General features: G+C 36.4%; 1 protein-coding gene across 1 annotated transcript in view; it reads left to right on the forward strand.

Moving 5' to 3' along the window:
* The window catches only part of DOCK4 (dedicator of cytokinesis 4), a 525,552-nt gene that overhangs the window by 264,989 nt on the left and 233,649 nt on the right, over positions 1-26,914 (forward strand). The window contains exon 8 of the mRNA XM_027838880.1: positions 322-473. Within this exon, the coding sequence (XP_027694681.1) occupies positions 322-473 (152 nt within the window). The remainder of the gene's footprint in view (positions 1-321; positions 474-26,914) is intronic.

A 26,914-nucleotide genomic window follows, 5' to 3' on the forward strand; every position in this document is an offset into this window, starting at 1 on the left:
TGAGCTCTTTTTAATAATACCACATATACCTGATTGGAATTGTTGACTAATGATCCATTAACTTTTTTTTTTAGTGAGTTGCATTATTCCTAATTTTGACACATAAAAGCTCTTGGTTTTCCATTAAACCAATTTGGGTACTGTAAGAAAAAACTGGGATTTCTCTTCCAACTAGATCAGTCATTCATGGTTACGTGTTTTATGTTATATTGGGAAATTGTAACTGCCTCACATTCTGTTCCTCCCCTTTGATCTGATGGGGCATTTGACTTTGCTTGGCCTGTGCTGATCCTGTTTTCAATTTGGGTGGGTGTTATTCAGATGGAGCACCGACACAGGAAGAAAGACACTCCTGTACAGGCGAGCAGCCACCACCTCTTCGTACAGATGAAGAGTTTGATGTGCTCCAATTTGGGTGAAGAGCTGGAAGTCATCTTCTCACTTTTTGATAGCAAAGAGAATCGACCAATCAGGTAACCTGTGTGGTATCCTCATAAGACTGTGGTTTTTATTATTTTGAATACTATAATGGTAAATGTGTTTGAATGACAGGCTTTCAGACAGTATGGTATAGATAGTCATACTTTGTTAAATATGGTTTTGTTTATAGTTCATTTACAGAGGACTGAATATCTCTGGTTGTTGGTATCTTGTTCTTTATAAAAGAATTGGTGTGTGTATGTGGGTGTATGTGTTCACGTGTTACAAATTTGCACTGCTTGAAATCTTGTGTTATTTCTACCTTCTATTGAGTAAAATCTCTTTATACTGAATACAAAATAATTGGAAACATTTCTTTTGTAATATAGGGTTCTCAAATGAATTGTGTTTTAAATCTTGGATAGTACTTTAAAAAAAAACACTTTACTTTCTTGGAATTCAGAGTTTTTCTTGCAAGTGTTTTGAGTCCTGCTTTCACTGTGTAGTATCTTCTCTTTGTAGGAGTTTTGTTTTTGTTATTTTGTGTCCAAAAGGCCTCATTTCCAACAACTACAAAATAATTCCTTTATTATTGGGGGGAAGTCATTTTTCTTCTTAAAAAATCAACTGCCTTAGAAAGTGGAAATTGAAGTTGAAGAAAAAATGGCTTAAACCACAGCTTAATGAATGCTGTTCTAAAATCTTGAAAGAAAGTCTGCATTGCCCTTTGCTAAAGAAAAAGGAGCATATTTTTGCTTATATGCGTAACCTGCTGAAATATCAAAGTGTTTGAGGACTTAATTTGCAAGGCATTAAAAAAGAACAAAATCTTAATTCAATTGTGTGTATGAAATATGAGCTTTTTGAGTTATTTCATAATCAACTGTGAGGTAGGAAAAATGAAATTAATCTTTAGTTTGTTCCTATTATGCAAAATACTTGCTTTTAAGAAGCACCTAGGGTAATCTCTCTTGGAGAACTCTTTAATTAGGTTAATTCAATTCAACAAACAAACATTTATTTTGGGTATGCTGGATGCATGGAACACAAAATTAAACAAAACAAGCAAACAAAAAAAGAAATATCCCCTTGCCCTTAAGGAGCTTAGATTCTACGAGATTACTATGACAATACGTACAGTGTATGGTTCAGTAGCAATCTGAGGCATCATTGAGTAAATAACTCTTTTTACTTGATATTTGTTTGTTTATAGTTTTTAAAATCCGAGATGATTAAATTTTGTCATCCTGTTTCACTTTTAGTCTATAGTTTCTGCCTTTTCTTCATGCTTCTGGTTTTACTTCTTTCCAATTTCTCCTTTCAGGCCAGCTCTAGTGGAGAAATCTTTTCTCAATTTAATCCTTCATCTTCCCAGCCTCCTATTATCATCCCAGATGGCCAATGCCTTCCTGGTATTCTCTCCTCCTGCATGCCCCACCTCATTAACCCTCCACTCTCTGGCAATAATCTGATAAATCCTTTCACAATAACTTGAAAGTGATCTGATCTAAGCTAAGATCATAGATCTCAAACTGCAAGAGACCTCAGAGGCCATCTGATTCAAACCCATCATTAGAGAAAGAAAAAAATTGACACCCAGAGAGACTGTAACTTCTTAGAAACCACACAAGAAGCATCAGAGGCTAGATTTGAACTTAGGTCCTTTGATTCCCGAAGTGTTCTTTCTACTCTACGAGGCTGTCACAGTAGATAAAGCACCAAGCCTGGAGTCAGGAAGACCTGAGTTCTAATCCAGCCTCAGATATTTACTAGTTGTGTGACCCTGGGCAAATCACTTAACCTTATTTGCCTTAGTTTCCTCATTTGTAAAATGAGTTAGAGAAGGAAATGGCAAGCCACTCTAGTATCTCTGCCAAGAAAACCCCAAATGGGGTCATGAAGAGTTGGACATAACTGAACAACAACAAAAAGGCTGTGTTATCCCTCCCAGAAAGTTTTCCATTTCAAGGGAACAAAGGGTAAAGTTTTTAGGCTTCAGCTAGAAGTGGAAGAAATGGAGGGAGTGGAGGTAAAGGTTTCATGTCTAAAATAATTTTGCGGAGGTAATTTCCTAAAGGTAAGACTTAGTCTGGTTCTACATCTCACTACTTTTCAATTCCATGCTACTGACGACTTCCAGTATATCACCTTTCTTCATAGAATGTTCCCTTCCTTCTCAAAACCAGACCCTGTTTCTATGCAGGAAACTTCTTTTAACTTAAAAACTGCTGTATGGATAGAAGAGTCAGAGGAAGGAGAGAGTTTAAAATTGAAAATAAAATAAAAAATTTAAGAACAGCAATATAAATTTGATTGAATTAATATTCAATTGAATTCAATTGGGCTAATGAGAAAAAGTACTTTTAATACCTTTTCTAGGAAGCCATTTACACACAGATGGACAAACAGACACACACACAGTTTCTGTCCCTCCCCAGGTGAATGTGTTCTACACTGAAATTTCCAAGCGTTTTCCTTGAGCCTATATTTTGAAAAGACTATGTAAATATTAATTATCTCACTCTCCTATGTTTTGTAGTTATTTCTGAATGTTTTCCCTCTTAATTAGATTTTAAACTCCTAGAGAGCAAAGTTTTTTGTCAGAGATATCTTTGTAAGCCCAGTGCCCTATATAATAACTTGAACACATTAGTTATTAATAAATGTTTAGCAATAGCTGTAATACACAGATCCCAAACCTCTTTTTAACCAATAATTTTTATTTCATCCCCAAAAGAAAACTTTTGCCAGACTTGTTATCGCAGTTAAATTGACAAAACTCAATTTCTTTGTTTTTATCTTATCCACCAATTCATGGAGACACTAATGAGTAGCAAATTGGCTGAAATCAGACAATAAAAGGAAGGAGGAAAAAAAAAGACTCGGTTAATACTCCTGTGATGAAAAGCTAAGCATCATGATTAACTTCAATACTTCAAGGACTCTGTATTTCCTCAATATGGAGTCTTCTTCATTGATTTGGATGACCCTCTCTACCCCTAGACTTGCCTTAATAGTCAATCTTCATGCTGTAGATGAATAAAATTTATTACCTATTAATGAACTTTATGGTCCAAAATTTCTCTGAACATAGCTAGGATAAATCTTGGTCAACATACATCCATATGCTAACTTGTACTTGAAGTCTCCTTAACTTTATAACCTGTAAGAACTTTTGCTGTGCTGGAATAAACCTAAAAGACCCAGGGTCATCTTGGCACCAGATTTAGGAGTTGCAATAGCACATTAGGGTATGGACATTTGAAGGTTCCGTACCTACAAAAAAAGATGAAACTGGAAACCAGATTATCTGTAGCTAATAAAAATTGTGCTTCTCAAATTATTTTTTTGCAATTTGGTAACCATTTTCATTTTTACTGGTACTTCACACTGAGTGCGTAATTGATTTTGATTTTGTAATATATGATAATAGTCACATTGGACACCTTGCATTTTAATTCATATGCAATAGAACTCCCTGCTATTAACTTGCTTTTTTTGCTTATCACCAGGGATAATAAATTTTCTTCTTATTGAATAAAAAATAGGCACCAATCATAAAGGGTTGCCTAATTTTCTTTGAACAAGGTCTGGTTTTTTTTTTTTTAAGAAATTGCTACTTTTATTACTAGTTTCCAAGCTAAGAACTTCTATTTAATATGAATATGCTATACTTATTGAAATTAATTGACCTCTGAAGCATATTCATTGAATCATAGAGCAGGAACATACTCCAAAGATCATCTAAGGTCTAAAGATCATTCTTTGAGATCCCTTACAATTCTAATCTATGATCCCCAAAAGCCAGGAGGTTCAATCTGTTTTCCATCTATGCCAGAGTTAGTAAGCTAGTGAGGCATGCCATCCAATCTACTAAGTTTTATTACTAAGTGAAGTGCATGATGGCATCATTGAGCTGTCTGCATCATTTAACCTATCACAGAACTCTAGGCAATTCTCTAAGACCATAAGTTGCAGACATGGTGTGAGCTATATTGCTAGAGGGAGTTTACCCACTGGGGAGTTGCCTATATTCATGAAATTATAGGTCTGGTCCCTGACCTGGTTATTATTATTATTATTATTATTATTATTGTTGTTGTTGTTGTTGTTGTTTTGCTAATTACAAACTGTATACAGATGGATCCTTTCAAGAAATGACACTTAGCTTCCTTCCTCCCACTCTGACTGCCCACCAAAAAGTGATTTTTGCCAAGAAAGTTTATTTTTAAAAAAACCCTCAACTAAATGGTTTATTTAACTTTGGGGAAGTTTGTTTTTAATTTTATTTTTTCTCAGTTAAATGTAAAAATATTTTTAACATTTAAAAAAAATTGAGTTCCAAATTATTTCCTCCCTTCTTCCCCTCCCTAATCCTTGAGAAGGCAAGCAGTTTGATATATATTATACATGTGCAGTCATGTAAGATTTTTCCATATTAGCTATGTTACAAAAGAAAATGCAGACCAAAAAAAAAAAAAGGAAGAAAGTAAAAAAAATTATGTTCAGACTCCATCAGTTCTTTCTCTGGAGATGGCTAGCATTTTTCATCATAAGTTCTTTGAAATTGTCCTGGATCATTATATTGCTGAGAATAGATAAGTCATTCACAGTCAATCATTATGTAGTATTGCTATTGCTGTTTACAATGTTTTCCTGATTCTGCTCAGTTCACTTTGCATCAGTTCATGTAAGTCTTTCCAGGTTTTTCTGAAAACATCCTGCTTGTTATTTCACCAAGAAAGTTTCTTAATGCTTTGCCCATTTAATCCCCAAAGCCAAACTTTATACTCCTATCCATGTCATGGTGATCCTTACACCTGAAATTCTTTCTTCAGTCTTTTTCTATTTATTTCCAAAAACTCTTTAAAGTCAGTATCAAATGTGATTTCTTCCATGAAGGTTTCTACAATTCTCCCAATAATAATGATCTTTTCCCCCCTTACACCTCATGTAGCACTTCCTTTGGAGTGCTCTTGTATTTAGCAAAGTTATTTTGTATTATATTGATATAAATATAATATATTATATTTATGTATGTCTTTTATTCCACTGATAGATGCTAAGCTTTGTAAAGCATACATCATGTCTTAATAAAATTCAGTAGCTCTCCCAGCACAGTGTTTTCAATGGAGTAGATGCTTAAATAAATGTTAGCTGAATTTTAGTTGAATTGAAATGCTAAGTGTTGAAAAAGGATAAATTCTTTAATTATGGAATTTAAGTTAATTCATCATAGTTTTATTAATACTTGTTTATTATCATTTGTTAATTTTCAAATTAATTATTCAAATTGCAGGCCAAATCATATTTCAGGGAATAAAAGGCAGAGTGATATAGAACAGATATATCAAACATGTCACCATGGGCTGCATTTGGTCCACAGCTTTCTGCAGTGCATTTGGAACCAGATTCAAATGTAATTCAGAAATATTTAACTAAATAAAAATATAATGAGACATAGATAATGTTAATATGTGGTTTCTGAGTCAATATGTAGCTGCAAGGATTCTTATGTACATTTATGTACATTGAATGGCTCCTGTTTCTATTTGAGTTTGACATCACTGTGGAGGATAGACTGAGGAAAATCTGGGTTCATATCCTACCTTACACACTAGTTGTGTAACCTAGGGCAAATCACTCAGTCTTTTAGAGTTTCAGTTTCCTCAGTTATAGAATGAGGAGGTTGACTCAGTGGCCTTCAAAATCCTTTCCAGTTCTAAATCTATGATTCTGTGGAATATAATAATAATAAAACTCTATATAAACTTAGACCTGGAAAAGACCTTAGCTTAAAAAGGCCAAGCTCTCCCACTGCATCCAAGGCCATCTGCAGTCTATTTCTGATATATCCTCATCTATATCTTGTCACTGGACCCAGATGGCTCATGAGGGAGTGAAGCTGGTGACTTTACACAGCCCTGCCTCACTTAAATCCAGTTCACTTGCAAGTCATGACATCACCTTTCCAATGTCATGGTCCTCTTCGAGAACTGAGGACAAACAACAACTACAAATCCCAGCCTACAACCCACTTATTTCAACTGTATTTAATACTGTGGCATTTTTCTATAAGAGAAATAGAATTTGTACACTCCTTTGGGGTTAATTGGAATAGACTTTGGTCTGTACTATTTGACCTTATTTTCCCTATTCAGATTCTTAGTTTCAAAACCCAGGTGACATCTATAAAATCTTCCATAACTATCTTGCCTTAAGTGAATATTTTCAACTTCTAAACTCTAACACCCATTTTTAAACTCTTCTGATGCCTGTATCATTGCCTGGGTAGTTAACCTTGTGATGTCTCTTCTCATGCTGTCTTGAATTCTTCAAGCTTTATGTTGTTTCCTTACTTTTCATTTGTATGTCTTGTCTAAACTGAAAGTTTTTTTTTCTTGGTAAGGCATTTGGGGTTAAGTTACTTGCCTACAGTCACACCGCTCATAAGTGTCAAGTGTTTGGTCTGAGGCCAAATTTGAACTCCCGTCCTCCTGACTCCAGGGCCAGTGCTCTATGTACTGTGCCACCTAGTTGCCTCCTAAACTGAAAGTTTTTGAAGGCAGAAACTACACATTTCTTCATATTTCCCTTGGTGCCTTGCACAGAGTAGGTGGTCAAGAAGTATTAGTTGAAAGTTTGATATAAAAAAAAATCACAGTTCCCAAATGCTTGTAAAATTTCATGTTTTGGAGATATTAAGTCATTGAGCAAATGAAGTCAATGAGAATAAGTTAAATTCTATCATACTTAAAGGAATGTCTAAGTTTTTCCTATGTAGATGATATTAACAGTGTTAATAGAAATTTTAGCTGAGGTGATTTGGCATAGGAGTTAGTTAGAAACAAATAAATAGATCAATTAAGTCTGACAGTATATACTATTTTCCCCTTCCTTAGCCCTACCATCACCTCCTTTACAAAAAAAAAAAAGTAGGGAGATTCTTATATCTCTTCTTTGGAGCCAAACTTGTTCATTATGATAATTACACAACCTTCAGTTTGTATTCAGAGAGAGTTTTGTTGTGTTTGTTTCTTTTACTCAAATTGTTCTATGTTGAATTAGTTGTGTGTTTTTTGGAAGAGAGAGAGAGAGAGTGAGAGAGTGAGAGAGTATTCATAGCACATGGGTGACTTATTTTCTCCTTACAGTTGATTAAAACCCCCAAGTCTTTTTACTGGCAACTACTGTTAAGCCAGATTTTCCCCAAACTGCATCTACAAAGTTTATATTTTGAATCCAAGTTCAAGAGAAAATATTAGGTAATGCAGCTATACAGAATAGATGGAGCGCTTTCTCTCTCTCTCTCTCTCTCTCTGAGTTTTAGTATAAGCTGTGTTCAAATCTTGCCTTTTTATTATCTGTTAAGTCAAGCAGTCAACAGCAAGCCAGTGAACATTTAGTAAGTGACTACTATGTACCAGGTCCATGCTAAATGTTGGAGATGCAAAGGAACTCCAAAGAGAAATATTAAAAAAAAAAAAAAAAAGACAACCCAACAAGAACAAAACCAAAAGCAGTCCCTGCCCTCAAGAGCTCACAGCTTTCGGGAGGAGACAACATGCAAATGACTATGTACAAAATATAGACAAGTAAATTAGATAACTAACTGAGGGAAGGTCAGGAGTATTAAAGAGGATCAGGAAAGACTTCTTGTAGAAGGTGGTATTTTAGTTGGAACTTGAAGGTGGTCAGAGAAACCAGGAGGCAGAACTGAGTTGGGAGAGGTTTCCAGGCGTAAAGGACAACCCGTTTTAGGAGATGCAATGCCCTAAGTGAGATACTGTGAGGAGACCAAAGTCACTGGATCACAGAGTATGTTTGGAGAGAGACGAGTAAGGTAAAAGAAGACTGGAAAAGTAAGAGGGGGCCGTATGGTGAAGGACTTTGAAAACCAAGTAGATGATTTCATATTTAGGACTGGAGGTGATAGGGAGCTTCTGGAGTTTATTAAAAGGCTGAGATTATCAGATTTGCAGCTTTAGAAAGATGACTTTGATACCTTGTGGAGGATTAATTGGATTAGGGAGAGACTTGTGGTTGGGATACCAACCAGCAGTTACTGAGCTGATAAAGGCCTGCACCAAGAGTGGTGGTAGTTTCAGAGAGAAGGGAGTATATAAGAGATTGGATATGGGGGTGTGAGAGAGATTGGGAAGTTAAGGATGATACCTAGGTTGGAAGTCTGGGTAGCTGAAAGAAAAGTGGTACCCTGGATAGTAATTGGGAAATTTGGAAGAAGGCACGGTCTGGGGATGGGGGAAGGATAATGAGGTCAGTTTTTGACTTGTTAATTTTAAGATGTTTGTGGAACTTACAATTCAAGATGTTTAATAGAATGTAATCCAAAAGGCTGTTGGAGATTTGAGACTGGAAGTTAGAAATGGATAAGTAGATTTAAGAATCATCTGCATAGATATAATAATTGAATCTTTCAGAGCTGATGAGATCACCAAGCAAAATAGTATAGAGGTAGAAGAGGTAGTATAGAATGGAGGTAGAAGAGAAGAGGGCCCAGGAGACAGTGAGCGGGGCACCCACAGATAACAGGTGTGACCTGAATAATGATCCATCCATCCATTAGTCAGTCAGTCAGTCAATAAACACTTATTAAGTATCTACTTTATTCCAGGTACTCTGCTAAGTACTGGAAGATAAAACAACAACAACAACAGATGAGAAAAAAAAAACACGACAAAAAGACAGTCCTTGCCCTCAAGGAGCTTATTATCTAATGGGGGAAGATACCACACAAAAGGAAGCCTTAAAGCTTCCTTTTTTCCCTTTCTCTTTTCTGGGGAGAGGTACCTGAGTGCCTTGTGTGGGGAGCATGATCATGATGGACTCTAGCCCAAAGGAGCAGAGCCAGGTGGTAAATGAAGAGGTAGCTGGCTTGGGCTTCCTCCTTAATTGGAGTCTTTTGGAGAAATTCATTGCTCAACCCTCCCATCAAAGAAAACCAGAATATATACCAAGATTACTGATGAGGTGTAAATACCAGTGCAGTTTTACAATATATTGAGGTTCTTGGGCCTTGATCTTGATGGGATCCAATCTAAAGGAGTGCAGCCAGAGGGGAAAATGAGACTGAGAAGGAGCATTAGGCAGGAGAACTAGGATACAATAGTGTCAGACACCTTGAAAAAAGAGTTTCAAGGAGAAGAGGGTGATCAACAGTGTCACAGGCTACAGAGAGGTAAATAAACAATGAGGATTGAGCAAAGGCTATTAGATTTGGTGATTAAGAGATCATTGGTGACTTTGGAGAGTGCTTTTGATTGAATGATGAAGTTGGAACCAGATTGTAAAGAGAGAGTGAGAAGAAAGGCAATGGAGTATTGGTTATAGACAGTCTTCTCAAGGAGTTTAGCCACAAAAGATAGGAGAGATATGGGTTGATAGCCAGTGGGGATGAATGAATCAAGTCGGGGTTTTTTGAGGATGGGGCAGTCATGGGCATATTTATAGGCAAGCTCCCAGTAGACCATTAGACAAGGAGAAACTGAATATTAATGAGAGAGAGGAGATGATAGAGGGGACAGTTTGCTAGAGAAAATAGAATGAAATGAGATCACTTGTGCATGTAGAAGGATTTGTCTTGGCACGGAGGCAGGTCACTTCTTCACGTGAGACTAGTGAAGGGTGATGAAAGTTGCAAAATGTGTCTCTGTGATGTGAGATGAGGAGTAAGAAAGAAGATAGAGCTCATGGAGAATGGCCTCAGTGTTTTTAGTGAATTATAAGGCAAAGTTCTCAGCTGAGAGTGGCAAAAGGTGTGGTGAGGGGGAACTGAAGGAGGTTCAAGGAGGGATGGATGAAAAGATTTGGAAAAGTCATTGTGGTGAACAAGATAGTCCATTAGAGAGGTGTAAAAGGATTGCCTTGGTATAGTGAGTGCCCAGTTTAGATTAGGTAAAACAGATTTATAGTGGATCCATTCAGCGTGGTTTATCAATTTTGTCCAGTTTATTTCAGCGGCTTATAAGTAGAGGTGAAGGCAGTGAATGGTGAGAATGTTTCAAGGTTGAAGCTTGGAAAGGGACTTGAGAGAAGAGAACAATGTAGAGTTGAACAGGTACAGCAAGGGATCAAGATAAACAGTGCAGAAGCAATGTCTTTAGAAAGAGCTGAAAGGCTGAAGGATTGGAAATGACAGTGAGGATGAAAAATCAGATTTGTAGTTGTAAGGTCAAAGGAGAAGTGGGATAGTAGGAATACCTCATGCTCCCCACTGCCACTTCCACATATACCCGCTACCAGTATCACTCAGGGACATCTCTTTCTTTGAGGTTTATTCATTCCATATCTACCACCCAATCAAAATTTCAGTAGCTCTTTTCTAATGAACTGAGATACTTCCTTTATTTCAGTGCCTGACTCACGGTCTATTTCTCCTCCCCAAATCCTGCCTTCATACTAGTGGACTTAAACATACATACTGATACTCTGTCAAGCACTTTGACATCTCAGTCCCTCAATTCACTCATTTCCCATGACCTACTCCTCCAACCCACTTCAGCCAAACATGGAGATGGTCACATTCTTGTTCCCACCATCTCCCACAGATACAGTGCTTCATTCTGTTTATGGATTTCTGAAATTCCCGTATGTGGTCACAATCTGTTGTCTTTTCACCATGTTTCACTGAGAGGCAGAATATGGAAGGAATGGGGAAAAAAGATTTAAGATGAAAACGAGTGAAGTCAACAAGCATTTATTCAGTGCCTACTGTATTTGTTTGTGTGACCTTGGGCAAGTCACTTAACCATCCTTGAACTTAATTTCTTCATCTGTAAAATGAGCAAGTACACTAAATTCCCTCTGGTGCTCTTTTCTCCTAGAAGTTGTAGTGGATAGAATGCTAGACCTGGAGTTAAATAGACTTGAGTTCAGATATGCCCCAGGACACTTACTAGCTGTGTGACCCTGGACAAGTCACTTAACCTCGATCTGCTTTAGTTTCTTCAACTATAAAAAAGGGATAATAATAATAATAATGATGATGATGATGATGATAATAATAAGGAATAAAAAATAAGGACACCCACTTCTCAGTGTTGTCAGGAAAAGAAAAAAATAATATTTGTAAAGTACTTTGCATCCCTTAAAGATCTATATAAATGTTTGTCTTTGTTATACATTATCAACTATTCCATGGGTTCCTGTAAGGCTCAGCTTAAATCTTATCCTATTCAAGAGGGCTTTCCTGCCAATCCCTGTCCATCCAGTGTCTTCTCTATGATTATTTTCTAGTTATTCATATTTTAATGTTTATATTAGTTTGTATGTTGTCTTCCTCATTGAAATCTGAAGGTAGAGGCCGTGCATTGGCTTTCTTTGGATCCCCCACATTTAGCACAATGCCTGGTGTATAATAGGTGCTTAATAAATTCTTGTCATTGTTGATGATTACAATGGTGATTCTATGCTCTTTCAGTTCCCTTGTAGTCCTATAATTTTCTGATTGATTTTTTTGGTCACCCATTAGAGTCTTTTTTCTCCCTTGTCTTCATCCTCCCTCCCACCTAAAAAACAACTGGAGTTCTCCCTCATTTAGCAGAACCTAGGATGAATCTTTTCCTACACTAAAAATTTCAGTCAGAGCAGGAATTCTGCAGAATTACCTGAGGGAACCTTGTGGTACATGCTCTGTCTTTGAGTCCTTCACTACACGTAAGCACTTAATAATGCTCAGAAATGAGTATTGAGCCTGCCTCAAGATAATCTCCAAACTTAGGACCTTTGGGGCTTGTGGTGGGTGCCTATTACAATTTATTACAATTTTAGGATTAAGATATTTTCTGAGATATCTTACTGTCAGCAAAAATCTTACTTAGTCTTCTTTTAAAATCTACCTTCTTCAATTGATTATGAAGCAGCTTGACCTCAAGGTTGGCTGAAGGTCCAGTTGCACAGGTATACTGATAAGATAAACTTTTTTGGCAAAAATAGATTTTGTGCTGAGGCGAAGGAAGCCTGAGGGTCATATAAAAAAAATGATTCATTGCTAGGAAGCATTTTAATTAGCAACATATTTACCAAAGTAGATCAGCTTAAAATTGATTTTAGGGAGTCAAGAGAAATAGAGTTATAAATGGAGACCCAAGTGAGCTACTTTCCTGAATCCAGTCCATAAGGTGAATCTATCATTTGAGCCACTTGGCATCTTTTTATATTTCATCAATCAGTAGAGGTATACCATCTCTTTATTCCATAGGACTTTTTCCACTTCTGTTTGTCCCAGATATAGATAGAAATATAAATATGGATATGGATAGATAGATAGATATATATATCAATCAATAAACATTTATTAAGGGCCTACTGTGTGTCCAACACTGTATGAAGTGCTAGAGAGACCAAAAAAAAAAAGGGCAGGAGACAGTCCCTGCCTTTAAGGAGCTTACAGTATGTATATGTGTATGTCTATATATGGATACATATTTAACATATCCATATATTATATATGTATATATAATACATACATATTAAATGGATGTATAATATAGTATATAACTATATAATCTGTAGTTTAGCTATAGAATTGCCATAAAGGTCTCTGGTACAATAGGTAAAAGGCTAGTCTTGGAATTGAAAAGATTTGGGTTCAATTTCAGCCTCATATACCTTAGGCTAGCCACTTAACTATTCTCAGCCTCAGTTGCCTCATATGTAAAATGAGGGGGTTGGACTTGATGTCTTCTAAGTTCCCTCTCAACTCTAAATCTGCAATCTATGATCCTGATCTCAGAGCCAGGATGGACCAGAGGTTATAATAACTCAGATTTTTTTATAGTTGACAAAGACTTTTACTCACCAATTTCTAGCTTGTTATTTTCTATCTTAGTAAGGGTATGGATGGCATCCCACCTTTCTTGGGCTGATTTCCCATAGGGAATCTCAGGCCATGAAGTTGTGTACATTATTTCTGTGCATAATAAAGTCTTATTGATTAATTTCCCTGAACTTGAACTCTATCATCACAAAGTTTTCCATATGTCTGTGTCTGACTTTCTCCTTTTTAAAATAAGCCTTAAAATGCTATACAAATTCGAGTTGCTATTGTTATCTCCTTATCCATTGGATATTTCTTCCCTTGGTTTCTATAATTTCTAATCCATCAACAGACTTAGGCTCAGTTCATCTCCTGTTCTACCTTTTGACTTTAAGAGAAGTCCAGAAGAGCTTCTGCTCTTCTTTTAGCCAAAAAAGAGCTCCAGGTGATTTTTGAATAATTGGTTATAGGTTTAGTGCTGGAAGGATTTTAGAGTTCTTAAAATCCATCTCCCTCATTTTATATATGGGGAAACTGAGGCATAGAGAAGTTAAGTGATTTGCCCATGGTTGATGTTGTTGTTCAGTCGTTTCAGTCATGTTTAACTCTTTGTGACCCTATTTGGGGTTTTCCTGGGAAAGGTACTGAAGTGGTTTGCCAGTTCCTTCTCTGTCTCATTTTACAGATGGGGAAACTGAGGCAAACAGAGTTAAGTGACTTGCCCAGGGTTGCACAGCCAGATTTGAACTCAAGTCTTCCTGACTCCAGGTTCTGTCCACTGTGCCACCCATATGCCCAGGGTTACATAGCTAGTAAATGTATGACTTGGGATTCAAGTCCCTCATCACTACTGTATTCATGCTCCCATGACAGCTTCCTGATGTTTCTGGGACTCTTCATCCATTTCTTTCTTCTAGTTGAGATCTAAACCAATGCACTTCTCTTTCTTGTGCCATTGATCCTCACCCAAATATTCTCCTCTCCTGGTTGTGGGTTTCCTCAAGTGAATGAATCATATATATATACACTATTCCTCTGCCCTGTTTACCTCATCTCTTCCTTTTGAATAGAGTCAGTTATTCCATTGCTCCATTTCAGACGTGTCACATTTTGCCAAGTCCCATTGATACCCGACATCAAATTTATCTCCTTGAATTGAGATTGAGTTCACTTTGTTCATTGAGTATACTTGGCACATTTGTGTATAAATAATAATTTGAGCACTCTAGGATTATAATTACCTGCATTTTCCCTAAATTTTGCTTCTGGTGAATTACTGAGCCTTTCTCCTGCTATTTAGTCATCTTTTTGTGGTTGTACCTTCTGGTTTCCAGGCTTTCTGGCTTCACACACACACATGACTGTGCGTGTGTGTGTGTGTGTGTGTGTGTGTGTGTGTGTGTGTGTATAAAAGCAGTTTTCTTCTTCCCATTCTATTTTCAGTTTATACTGATTGTTGATGCTTCTATTTTGTGGCATTATAAATTTTGAATGTGTTTGGCCATTAATTCAGGGTGAGTGGAAATAAATTGGTATATTAATTCTTATCTCTGTTGTGATGGTGCACCTTACTTAATCTTCAGCTGAATACAACTTCAAGCTGACTAATGTGGCCACGCAAAAATAACATGGTTCACTGGCTGAAGTCATCCTTTGTTAAGTTTCATCACTTATCTTTACTTTTGTGTGCTAAGACTTCATTAATTAAACTCATAAATTTGCCTGAAGAATGATCCAGTGGTGTATTTCATTGTTTATCAGAGAGTGTACTTAATATTCCTTCAGTTCCACCGATGAAAAGCCATTAAAAGGTGCAGTCTGGGAACTTTCTAGCATCGACATGGTTTTTAATACATAGTGTGATTGTCTCAAATTCAGTGAAACTGAAAACAGCCTAGTTAACTGAGTTCTTTTCCTCTTGTGGCATGTTCATTGATTGCTTAGTGTAAGGCAGCTCATGCATGTTATGCTGTTGGCATTAGTTTTATTGTAGAAAAGAGCAGCTAGGCATTACTTCTGGAAAAATAGATCAAGAATTAAATACAACTTAAAATTTACTTTCTAGTCATGAATTTTCTGATGCTCTTATTCTCCTTTTTCTACATTTAAACTTTTCTTTTTTTCTTGAAATGTTTTGTTTTCATGTTAAATTTATATTTCTTAAAATCTCTTTCCTTTTGAAGTTCCATATTAAGACATCATCCTTTCCCTAACCCTGCTTCCTCGGTGAATATAACCCTACCAGTGCCTCTGATTCTTACTTCTTACCTGACTTTGAGGAAGTCACTTAACATTCTTGGATCTCAGTTTTCTCATCTGTGAAATGAAGACATTGGACTAAATGGACTTGGAGGGCTCTTCCAACTCTCACTAGATGATCTTGTGGGATCTTTGAATATTCACCCAGAATACATAGGAGTCAATAGACCCTTTGGAACATAATAAATAAATAAATGCTTTTTCATTCATTTATGAATTCAATAGGTCATTCCATTTAAAAAAAATCCTGTTCTAATTGATAGTTAGACTATATTTCTGTCATGAATAAGTCAGTCTCCTTTTACTTCTCTAATGATACAGCTTGCTTAATTAAGTCTAGGGCAGTCAGAGAGATATAATGCTCATTCTGCTATCTCTAGGGCTGGCATTCTTGAAATTGATACCTTCCATACACTTAAAAAACCCCAAACTTTATCAATATCATTTATTTTTATTTCCCAACCATATCCCAATATATACTTCCCTTTCTCAGCACAATAACCATGTCTTACATTATCTTCATATGTAATCTTCTAACTTGCCATGGAGGAGGGAAGTGTGTTTCATCATCTGTTCTCCTGGACCAAGATTGGTCATTACCATTCATCAGAATTCAGTTGCCCTTTGGTATTGTTTTCATTTACATTATTATAGTTATTGAATATCCTGATCTCTTGGTTCTGTTTACTTTGCATTAGTTTGTGTAAATCTTCCTGCACTTTTTGTCATAATATTTTGCCACATTCATATGCCAATTTTCCAGCTATTCAGCAGCCAGTGGATAATTGCTTGTTTCCAAAGTTTTGCTATCAAAAAAAAAATGCTGCTGTGGATATTTCATCATGGTCCTTAACATTCTTCCCCTGCTCCCAGCTACTGGTGCCTCCTTACCCATTCTGTCATTAGCTTGGAGGTGTTTTGTATATAGGAATTACATACATATATACAGGCATTCAAAAATCTTAGTTTTTGGGACCCCCTGGATGAACATATGGTCTCCTTTGATAAAATGTGAGCTTCTTGAGGGCAAGGATTATGTTCCTTTTCTCTGTATCCTGAATATTTGTTGATATACTAAATAAGAAATGATGGGCAGCTAGATGGTACAGTGGATAGAGCACTGTGCTTGGAATCGGGAACTCCCTTCTTCATGAATTCAAATCTGGCTTCAGACACTTATTAGCTATTTGACTCTGGGCAAGTCACTTAACCCTGTTTGTCTCCATTCCTCATTTGTGAAATGAACTGGAGAAGGAAATGGCAAACCATTCCAGTATTTTTGCCGAGAAAACTCCAAAATGGGGTCACAAAGAATTGGATGTGATTGAAATGACTCAACAACAGTAACAAATAAGAAATGATAGTCATTGGTTAGCTCTTTTGCCCTGAAAATCTGTATTTCACTAGGCCTCTTTCTAATACTTTCAAGACTATTGGCTGTCAGTATGTCATAGGACTTTATATTGATCTAACTCAATTCTCCCCTATCCCAGCCTACACAATTTTTCATTTTAGGTAACAGTATAAAAGTAACAAATATTTTAAGATGTTTTAGATGATATTTTTAGACAGATACTTCATCTCTGCTTCTTTTCTGGATTCAGTTAGCTACCTGATGAAAACTGTTAGAAAAAGGATGTACTGGACATTTGGGGGATTGTTCATTCACCCCAGACCTGTGGAAATATCAATATTCAGTTGTGTATGTTACATAGTACAAAGCGTTAAGACAGCAAAGGGACCGCCTTTTAATTCTCTTTGCACTGTGCAAGAATTTCTCATTTCATACATCATTTACAACTTATTGTAGTGTGGTCCCACAAATTCAGCATGTATATTTTACATAACTTAGGGATATTTATTGTTGTTTTGAAAGTTAAGCATATTTGGCAGGAAGCTGATTTTATTGCCGTGTCTTAGAGGACTAATAGAAAATTCTGTTCCTTTTTCCCCCCAAAAGCAAAAGAATAATTAAGTTGGGGGAAGGGAGAGAAAACTGGTCAGACATCTTGTTGAGAACACATTTCTATCTGAGAACATAAATAGATGAAGAGGGTGTTAAGGGATTCTTCGGTGAACTTGGCAATATCAGCTGCTCTCTACAGAGCATTTCCTGCTTTGTCTAGACGAACTTGGCATGGATTTCATTTGGGGTAGCTGTGTATCAGTGACCCACAGTGACCCTCCCTCCAGTCTTCTCTTTACAGGGAATATTGGTTTTTCTCCTGTCTCTGTTCAGTCATTTGCATGAAAATCAGAATACTTGTCATTGAAGAATTAACCTGGTTTTGCAGTTTATGCCAGATTTAAGTCACAGATCTTAGTCACATAGAAATTAATTGCTTCAGAGACATTGGTAATGTCATTGAAGAGGACAGTGATTTTAAATGAGAAATGGATCAGCGGGATGAATTGAATTCTTAAAGAACAAGAATCATGGGATCCTTTAGACATAGGCGGACCAAGCTAAAAATGAGACCTTCTCTCTGTCACATTTAAAGAGCATATTTATTTGATTTTACTAGGTTTTCAGCTTTTGAATAGGCTAGAAATTCAGGATTGAGGAAATTAGAATGCTCATAGAGAAGTGGCATTCAGATGACTAACTTTCTGTTCCCCAGAGCTCCAAGAAACTGTCTTCCCTGACAGGGTGCAATATTTTAAAATAAAAACCAGGTGGATTATTCTTCCCCTAATTACCAGTGTTTTAAAGAGACAGGCAAGTTGGTACTTAACTTTGAAGCTAGGTTTTAGTCTTCTGTCACTTTAACAGCCCCTATGCCAGCAGATAAGTGTAAGGAGGACAAGAATGTAGGATCATCATAGGGATGGGAAATAAAACTGTGATTTTAATTGTTGATTGAACTCCCTGGTGAAAAAACTTACTTTAGAAACGCATGTTGAATATTTCAGTATGGTCCTTAACACTCTCCCTTCTCCACTAGCTGCTAGAACCTCCTTCCAATTCCCTCATTACCTTGGATGTGTTTTATATATAATTAGTATATACCTATATTCAAAGTGTTCCAAAAATCTTGTCTGCAACTTGTAGTCTTAAAGAACAATGAGAGGTGATGTGACTTGGCCAGAGTCACTTAGAGTCAGAGGTTAGACATGCAACTGGCCTTCTGCCTGAGACCAACTCTCTATAGGATTGAATGAATGAATACATACACACACACACACACACACATATGTCCCAGATTTATAGCTAGAAAAAACATTTCTGAATTTTTTTGCATATGTCTTCTAGCATGTTTTCCACGTATTTGGGATTTCTAAACATATATGTGTGTGTGTATGTATTCCACATATTTGTTGAATGAATTATTGACTACATCGTGTATCTTGTTTGGCATAAACTAGATTTTAATTATTCTAAATTCCTCATTTTAAAAAACTAAGATGATATGTTATGATTATTCAGCAGCTTACTTCACTTAGGAAGAGTATCTTTTACTGTGTAGCCAAAAAATAGTATTTTGGCCCCATTTATATCGATTCATTCTATGCAGTTGAAGTGATTAATAACTATTTTCTATGAGGTCTTAATTTTTCACATGTTAGTTCATGCTTCCTTAGGAAATGTAACAAAAGAATAAATTCTTAATCTCAGAATAAGCTCAAGGATTTGAATGATTATAACAGTTAGCTTTGAAAGTCAAATGTGTATAATATTAGCTCTTCATAATGGAAAGATATGCAATAGGGCCTTTATAACTTTTTTGTTATTTACTTTGCTCTCATTTGGGCCATCTTTACCCTTGATCTTTTCAGAAACCTCATTCGCAGACCAGGAGTGCAATTTAGTACTTGGTTATTTGCTAGATTTATTTTTTAAACTTTACTTTAAAGGTTCCCTGTCATTGATGCTGTTCTTAATAAGGATTCACTGCTACAAAGGTCAAAATGATTACTGTCTGTAGATCAGGATGATTACTGTATCTGGAAATGTCAAAGATGCACTGTTTGCAATGATCACATTATGTAAATTTTCCATGGATACAGGTTCGCATAATCTTACTGTTTTTAAGGTTTATTGTTCCATGATTGCTTCTCTTGGCCAAGTCCTGCTGTTGCCCAGTTTCTGTTTTGAACACTGAGAACCCCTTTTTCTAGCAAACAGTAGAACTTGTGTTACCTATATTTTATGATGTTATTTATGTATATCTAGTATTCTTGAATTTTATGCAATTGAGGTCAGTCTATTTTTTTCCTCAAATTTTTATGCAGGGTTTATTAAAAGCCTTAGAGGCAGTTTAAAACATTAATCATTTAAAATCAAACTAAGTCTTTTGGACACCCTGTATAGTAAATAGTACATTGAACAGTAGTAATATTTTCATAATTGTGCTTGAGTTACATGTGGGGAGAGATTTCTCCGGGCTCTCATCTCTACAACTCATGGGTAACCTTTATTTCCCCATCCCTTTTCTTTCAAGCTAATTATTCAAATAATGTTTTTTAAAAACCATTTTCTTATCTTGTGTGTAGTATAACACCTACATTAATTATTTGATCTAATAGAAAAACAGAAGCATTTTGCTTAGTCATATCTGATTCTTTGTGACCCCATTTGAGGTTTTCTTGGCAAAGGTAGTGCAGTGGTTTGCCATTTCTTTCTCTAACTCATTTTACAAATGAGGAAACTGAGGCAAACAGGGTTAAGTGACTTGCCCAGAGTTTCACAGCTAGTGTTTGAGGCAAGAGTAGAGCATAGGAAGATGAGTCTTCCTGACTATAGGCCCAGCACATTGTACTATCTAACTACCCAATCAGAAGCCTAGATGATCTGAAAATATCAACTCTTACCCTGCCCTCACTCCTCAAAAATGAATATTCCTTCTAAATAACTTTTTTTTATTAATAACTGCATTTACTTACCATATTAGTGATAAGAATAAGTGGTATCCTTCTCCTTTCCCAACTCTCCCCTTCCCACAAAATCCCTTAACAATTACAAAAACCAATCCAAATAGTTCAGAAACACTGTGATCACCAGGGGAAATCAATTTGAGATTAAAATATGGCACATAATGGATAAGCTGAACATTTAGAGTTTACTTTTCCTTTTAATTTAGAGTTTAATTTACTGTGCCAGCATTTCTTGTAAAATTCACCTCAAATTAAATCCTTTAATGGAATGGTATTTAAGGAAACAGTCAGGTAAAATGTTATTTTGTTCAGTCATATGAATTTTTAGTGTTGATTTGTAAGAAGCCTCAGACAATGGCTACTCTTTTGATGATGCCCATCTATGGAAAAGCCCATCCTGAAGATTCTATCTCTTTTAATTTCCTTTTAAATCAGAACACAGCTAATGTTCCTTCCAGTTTAAGAATAGAAACCAAATCCTGTGTTCCTCAGACACAACCTTCCTTGGCTTATTAAATAAAAGAGCCTTGCTTTGGCTTTCCCCCATTCCTGGAATACATTTCCTCTTTACCTCCTCCCTGCAGAGTTCTTTTCTCCATTTAAGATGAAACTCAGGAGGCTTTGCCATGAAGATCTTTTAAGACCCTCTAATTGCTAGTGCCTCCCTTCCCAAAATACCTTGTATTTAACTATTCTTTTAAATTTATGCTATATGTGTGTTTTATATGTACATTTTTTTCTATTAGAATGAAAGCTCATTATAAGAAGGGATTGTTTTGTTCTTTGTGTTCACATTTGCAGTACCTTGCACCACGTCTGGCTTTATTTAACTTAATTTAATTTGTTATTTTTAAATTTCATTTATTTAACATGTTTATTAAATACTTGTTAATGGATTGATTGATTAATAAATGTAATTACAAGGATCTACTTGAGAAGTGGTTTTCATGAAATGCCCAGTAGAGGCTGTTGCTTCAGCTATGTATTTGTCCCCAGAGATAGTGATTTTTTCCCCCAGTGATCTGTCTTTGTCCCTTATTTGTCATTCTTATCTTCTGGTATTCACCCACCTTTCAAGAGGAAGAGATAACAAACATACCACCCTCAGTACCGAGGATCAGGGTCCATAGCTCTCACTGTCACTGTGTCATTGTACAGTCTACACTACTCCCTCCCAACCTTCCTGTTGGACTAGTGTGCCAACCACAAACGATTACAGTTCAGGGCCAGATAGACGTCATAGCAAATAGAGCACTGAACTTGGAGTGAGGAATGCCCAAATTCAAGTCCTGCTTTAAACCAATAGCTGTGTGACTTTTGGTAAGTCACTTTTGTCAGCCTCAGCATCCTCATTTTTAAAATGAGAGTCATAAAACAACTTACCTCAAAGGATTGTTGTGAGGATTGGTTGATCAAACATGTAGGCAGTACTTTGCAAATCTCAAATGTGAGTTTTTATTGTTGTTGTTCTTACTGTTATAATTGCCTGGCGTACAATATGGTAGCAATTCCAAAATCTGCCGCTGCCTCATCCCTGGCTGGTGCTTCATTGCTTGCGCCAGAAAAAAAATTATAATGAAAGTCCTCATTGTTTAGAGGGAACATTTGTTATGGTCATTCTGAAAGTAACTGAAAATTTGAAACCCAGAGAATAAATCATGGGAAACTAACTAATAATATTAATGATATTTAAAATGATTCAAGATATTGTAGATGTGAATGTTCTCTCAGATAATGCAGAAACTTCTCTGTATCTTAGTAGGTAGTCTCTGTTGGTTCTCCATCCTCATTATGGGAGACTTGAGCTGTTCCTCAGATGAAAAACATAAATTTCATTGCTATTTTTTAATCTTTTAAAGAACCAATAGGCCTTGCATTCTTTTGGTATAGTCTTTGAGAACCTAGGGTCACATCCACATCATTATTGGGAAGAAAGAAGGATATTAGTAGAGTAGTGCTTTGCATTTTTTTTCAAAAATATTTTTACTTATATTTAGACTGCCATTGTGATGCCGCCTAAGCACCTCTCTCTATTTCCAGTCTTTTTGCACCTAAATATTTCTTGCATCTCTCTTCCACCTCTCTCCCCTGTCTGTCCCTGTCTGTCTGTCCATACTTCTTTCTCTCCTTTTTTCCTTTTCTCCTTCCTTCCTCCTTTTCTTCTTTCTGTCTCCTCCCCAACACACTGCCATTTCCTGTGATATATTTTCCTCAACATAGGAAGATGATGTTAATGAGTCATTCAAGTTTGAAAGTCAAAGAGTCAAGTGAACAGAGTCACCAAAATGTCCATATTGAAGAGAAAGCTTCCAGGGGATTCGTTGAACCAGTTATGCATTAAGACTAAAACCTTATATAAAATCTTTGCTACTTATAATATGTCTGTAGGGTAGCATGTAGTCTGTAGAGCTAGTCTGTAGACTAGCCCTAAGTTACTCCTGCTTATTCCTTTAACCTTTCTTTTCTCTATGCCCTACTTCTTCAGATCTTAGACATCACGTTAGCATATGCTAATGTAGTTTTGCTAGCCTTGGGTGTAAGTAACATCCACAATCCAAGTAATTCAGTTGTTCTCAAGCAACTGTTACCTAGGAACTGGATTCTCACCAAAATAGATCATCTTCTTCCTAAGGCTTTCCTCATCAATCCATCATAGTCTGATACTACTTAGAATATATCTATGAGAAGCAAGTAGTTGAGAAAGGACATGTGGATTAAGTGTAATTACATCTTAAGTGAATTTGAGTTGGAAGAGTATAAAGTAAGGTGGGAGCACAGTAGGAAAAAGAGATAGAATAATATCACTTCATGATTCTAGCCATGGTGTGTAAAGTTTACATAGCATTTGCCTTAAAACAACCATGTGACATTATTGTTACATGTGGCTATGCCATTTTACAGATGAAGAACCCAGTTCTCAGAAAGGCAAAATGGCATACCATATGATCATGCAGCTACTGTACTGGAGACCATATTTGTTTTCTATCAGCCCATATAAGCATTGGAGCCCACATTTGAGCTTATGTCTCTTGATGCCAAATCCAGTATTCTTTTTACCATAGTATGACATCCTATTGTCTTTGATTCTTTTCTTCTTGACTTATGTTTTACTGATTCCTAACTACCAGTGACAGTACAAAGATTATCTATTTAGTTTATTTTTCTTTTTTATATAATTTTTATAATTTGAACTTAACAAACCAAAAAATATGCATTTCGACATGCAAAGTAGAACACATAAAGATGATTGCATTTGAAACAGAATCTCTTTTCCATACCATTTGCTTTTTTAAAAAACATAAAATGTCCTGCTTGTTTCTGCTTTCTATTGAATCACCTTATGGTCTCCTCTGTGCACTTTGCAAAAAAGATCTTAATAGATTTTCCTTTTTTTGTTCTTCTTTTTTTTTTTTGGATCATCACTACCCCTCTTCCCTCACTGCCCTAATAAAAAAGAGGGGGAAAATATTTTGCAACAAATAAACATAGTAAGTAAAACAAATCTACACCATAGAGTCATGTGCAAAAATATAAGCCCTTTTCCATACCTTAAGTCTATCAGCTGTATTTCAAAATGTGAGTGACAAATTTCATCATGGATCCTCTGGAGATAAGTTGCCCCTTGTTTTGATCAGCGTTCTTTAGTCTTTCAGAGTTGGTTTTTCTTTACAACGTCATAATCATTGTAGAAAGTTCTCCTAGTTCTTTTCACTTTACTTTGCATCCTTTCATACTTTCTAGGATTCTCTGAAATCTCTGACACCACTTTTTGTAACACAATATTTCATCACATTTCAGTATTATAAATTATTCAGCCATTCTCCAATTGATGGGCACCCCTTAGTTTCTAGAACTTATTTTTCCTAATGCAGATCAATAACTCCTCTGTAACCATGGTCTTAAAGAATTGTGTAGGACATTGAGTAGTTAAGTGACTAGCCCAGTGTCACACAGCAGGTAGTACTTGAACTCCGACATGTCTTTCTGACATCAAGCTGTACTCTTCACTCTGAATATAGCATCTAAAATACCTCTGTGTGGGTGTTTGTGTATGTACTCACTTCCAGTAAAGGTCTACTCTGTTGCTTCATTGCGGTAAAATAATTGCTCTGAATTCTTGAAAGCAAAATTCTTAAAGGTAAAATTCTTATACCTACAGACACCTCAGTTAGCTCAAATACCTGCTCCTGATAGCAAAGGAGACCATCACTATGCTAAGAATCTTGAGTCAGAGTTGGAAGGAACCTTGGAGGTCACTGAGTCCAAACCTTTCACTATATACCTGAAGAAATCAGACCCAGACAAGTTGAGTGAATAGTCTATGGTCACACTGATAGGAAGTGGGAAAACCAGAATTTGAACTCAATTCCAGTGACTCCAGATCCAGGACTTTTCCTGCCATGCTATGCTCCAGTTCTGCCTGATTCTTTCAAACAGGAAAGGCTTTGAACTTTGCAGCTTAGAAAGCAATAGATTAAAAGACTTAGACTGAGGATCTCCCTAGTTAAATTTAGAGAGGATCTTTGCCAGCAGATTGGCTATGAGATAATTATGTATTACTGATGGTCACAGAAACTTACGAAAATAGGCTACTGAGGCATGGAGGAGTTCAAGACTCATCCTCTTGTAGGATCTGGACTCTTGACTAGGATCATAGATTTAGATCTGGAGGGAACCACAGAGATCTTCTAGCCTAACCCTCTATTTTACAGACAAGGACATTGAGGTCCATAGAAATTGAATGACTAAATTAAATGCCACCTAAGTAGTAAGAGTTTATATTTGAACCCAGTTCTGTCTGTACATCCATTTGCCTTACTCAATGTACTCTTGAGATTTATACCTTTGAGTGAGTGTCCACACCAATGAAATGATGCATCCTTCTGAGTACAAAAATGCCTTAGAAGTATTCTAAAAGGTCTGGGGAAGGCAGAGAATCACAGAGATGGCTTTGGATGAGGCGTCTTGGCTCTGTTTTTCCACTCTGTCTGTGGCTTTGTTGTCAGTCATGTGTTTTATATGTGTCACTACTCTAATCCAAATGATTTTGAAATACAGTGACTCTTCCCCCTCCTCCGGAAACCATTTGCTGATTAGTTTTGATGTTGCTGCACCTACTTAAAGAGAAAATGATGAATTGCTATAACAACCTTAGGGCACCAAATGAATGACAATGATTTTTGTAGCTCATTCAGGTTGAGATATCAGATTTTTCCCCAAAACTGTTACATTATTAAAATTGGTAAAACTAAGAATGACTCGCTTATCCATTATGCGGTTTGTTAAGCAAGGATGGTTAATTTATAATATGTTTGGTAGTTACTTGCCACATTTCTCTATATATTAGCTGTCTGCTCTTAACTCTACATTCATTTCCCATTGAGCCATATTTGGCTGAGGGACTTGTTATTTGCTATGGTTTAATATATATTGATGTTCTTTCTGCCACAGCATATGATGTAATCTAATAGAAAAAGCAGATCCAGATTTGCATTCCAAATCACACAGCAGGGAAATCTGTCTAGACTACTGGAATTAAAGTAGTGATATTGATTCCGCTTTAAAACTCTTCTAAAAAAATAGACTAGGTTGGTGTGATCTTGCTTGGCAAGGTCACTGGCAAAACCATGGCTTTGTGACATACACATGATGAACAATTTCAAATTCCAGAATCGCCTGTTGAGCCATGTATATTAATCTCAGAAGCCTTTATTATGCCATTCTGATTTGACAGAAGATATACAAATGAGAAATTGTTTTACATGTTTCACTAGTACCAATCACCAATGCTCTCCAAGAAATGTAAAACATAATACACTGCCTTTGACCATTTTGCTTGGGCTGCAATCTTAATGAATAAGTGGTGTAGGTCTGTGATTGGCAGTCAAGAAGGAAGGAGAAAAGTAGTCATTCTAACCCTCAGGAGCTTTTGTTAATTGAAATCAAGTTCTTAGATCTTTTCAGATGAGCATTTTATGTTCCATTTGGTAAAAACAGATCTCTTTTTTTCCCAGTCTCATTTCTAATTTGATTTCTTGGAAGAAGCTCTGTAGAGTACACTTTCAATCAGCGTTTAGCAACCTTTAAAAAGTAATGCGCCCAGGCTGGGATTCTCTTTGTTGGAAGATGGGATGAAGAAAGGGGCATTGGAAGTGTTATTAATATGACCTTCCCCTCTCCTCCATAGCTTCTGGAGAGAAGCAACTCACCTTGTTCTCCTCCATCCCATGTAGTCCAGTTTATGTAGTGGGCTCTATGTATGTAGGGATGAGGATAATAGGGATTATGGATAAGGATGCTAGCTGCTAATACAAAGCGTAAGGGGGCCAATAGCAGATAACCTGCCTTCTTGTCTTAGATTGTCAATGGTTACTTTAAATCCAAGTAATCTGTCTAATTCAGTATGCTCTTAGAGGATTTATATATTTTTCAGCTAGGTGATAGCTGCAGGACCTGGAGTCAGGAAGGCTTGAGTTTGAATCCTACCTCAGATACTAGCTATATGACCTTGGGCAAGTTGCTTAACCTCTGCCTCAGTATCAGCATCTGTAAAATGGGAATAATAATACCACCTACTTCCCA

The sequence above is a fragment of the Vombatus ursinus genome, unplaced genomic scaffold, assembly GCF_900497805.2.
Source record: "Vombatus ursinus unplaced genomic scaffold, bare-nosed wombat genome assembly UNPS02014830.1, whole genome shotgun sequence".
Lineage (NCBI taxonomy): Eukaryota > Metazoa > Chordata > Mammalia > Diprotodontia > Vombatidae > Vombatus > Vombatus ursinus.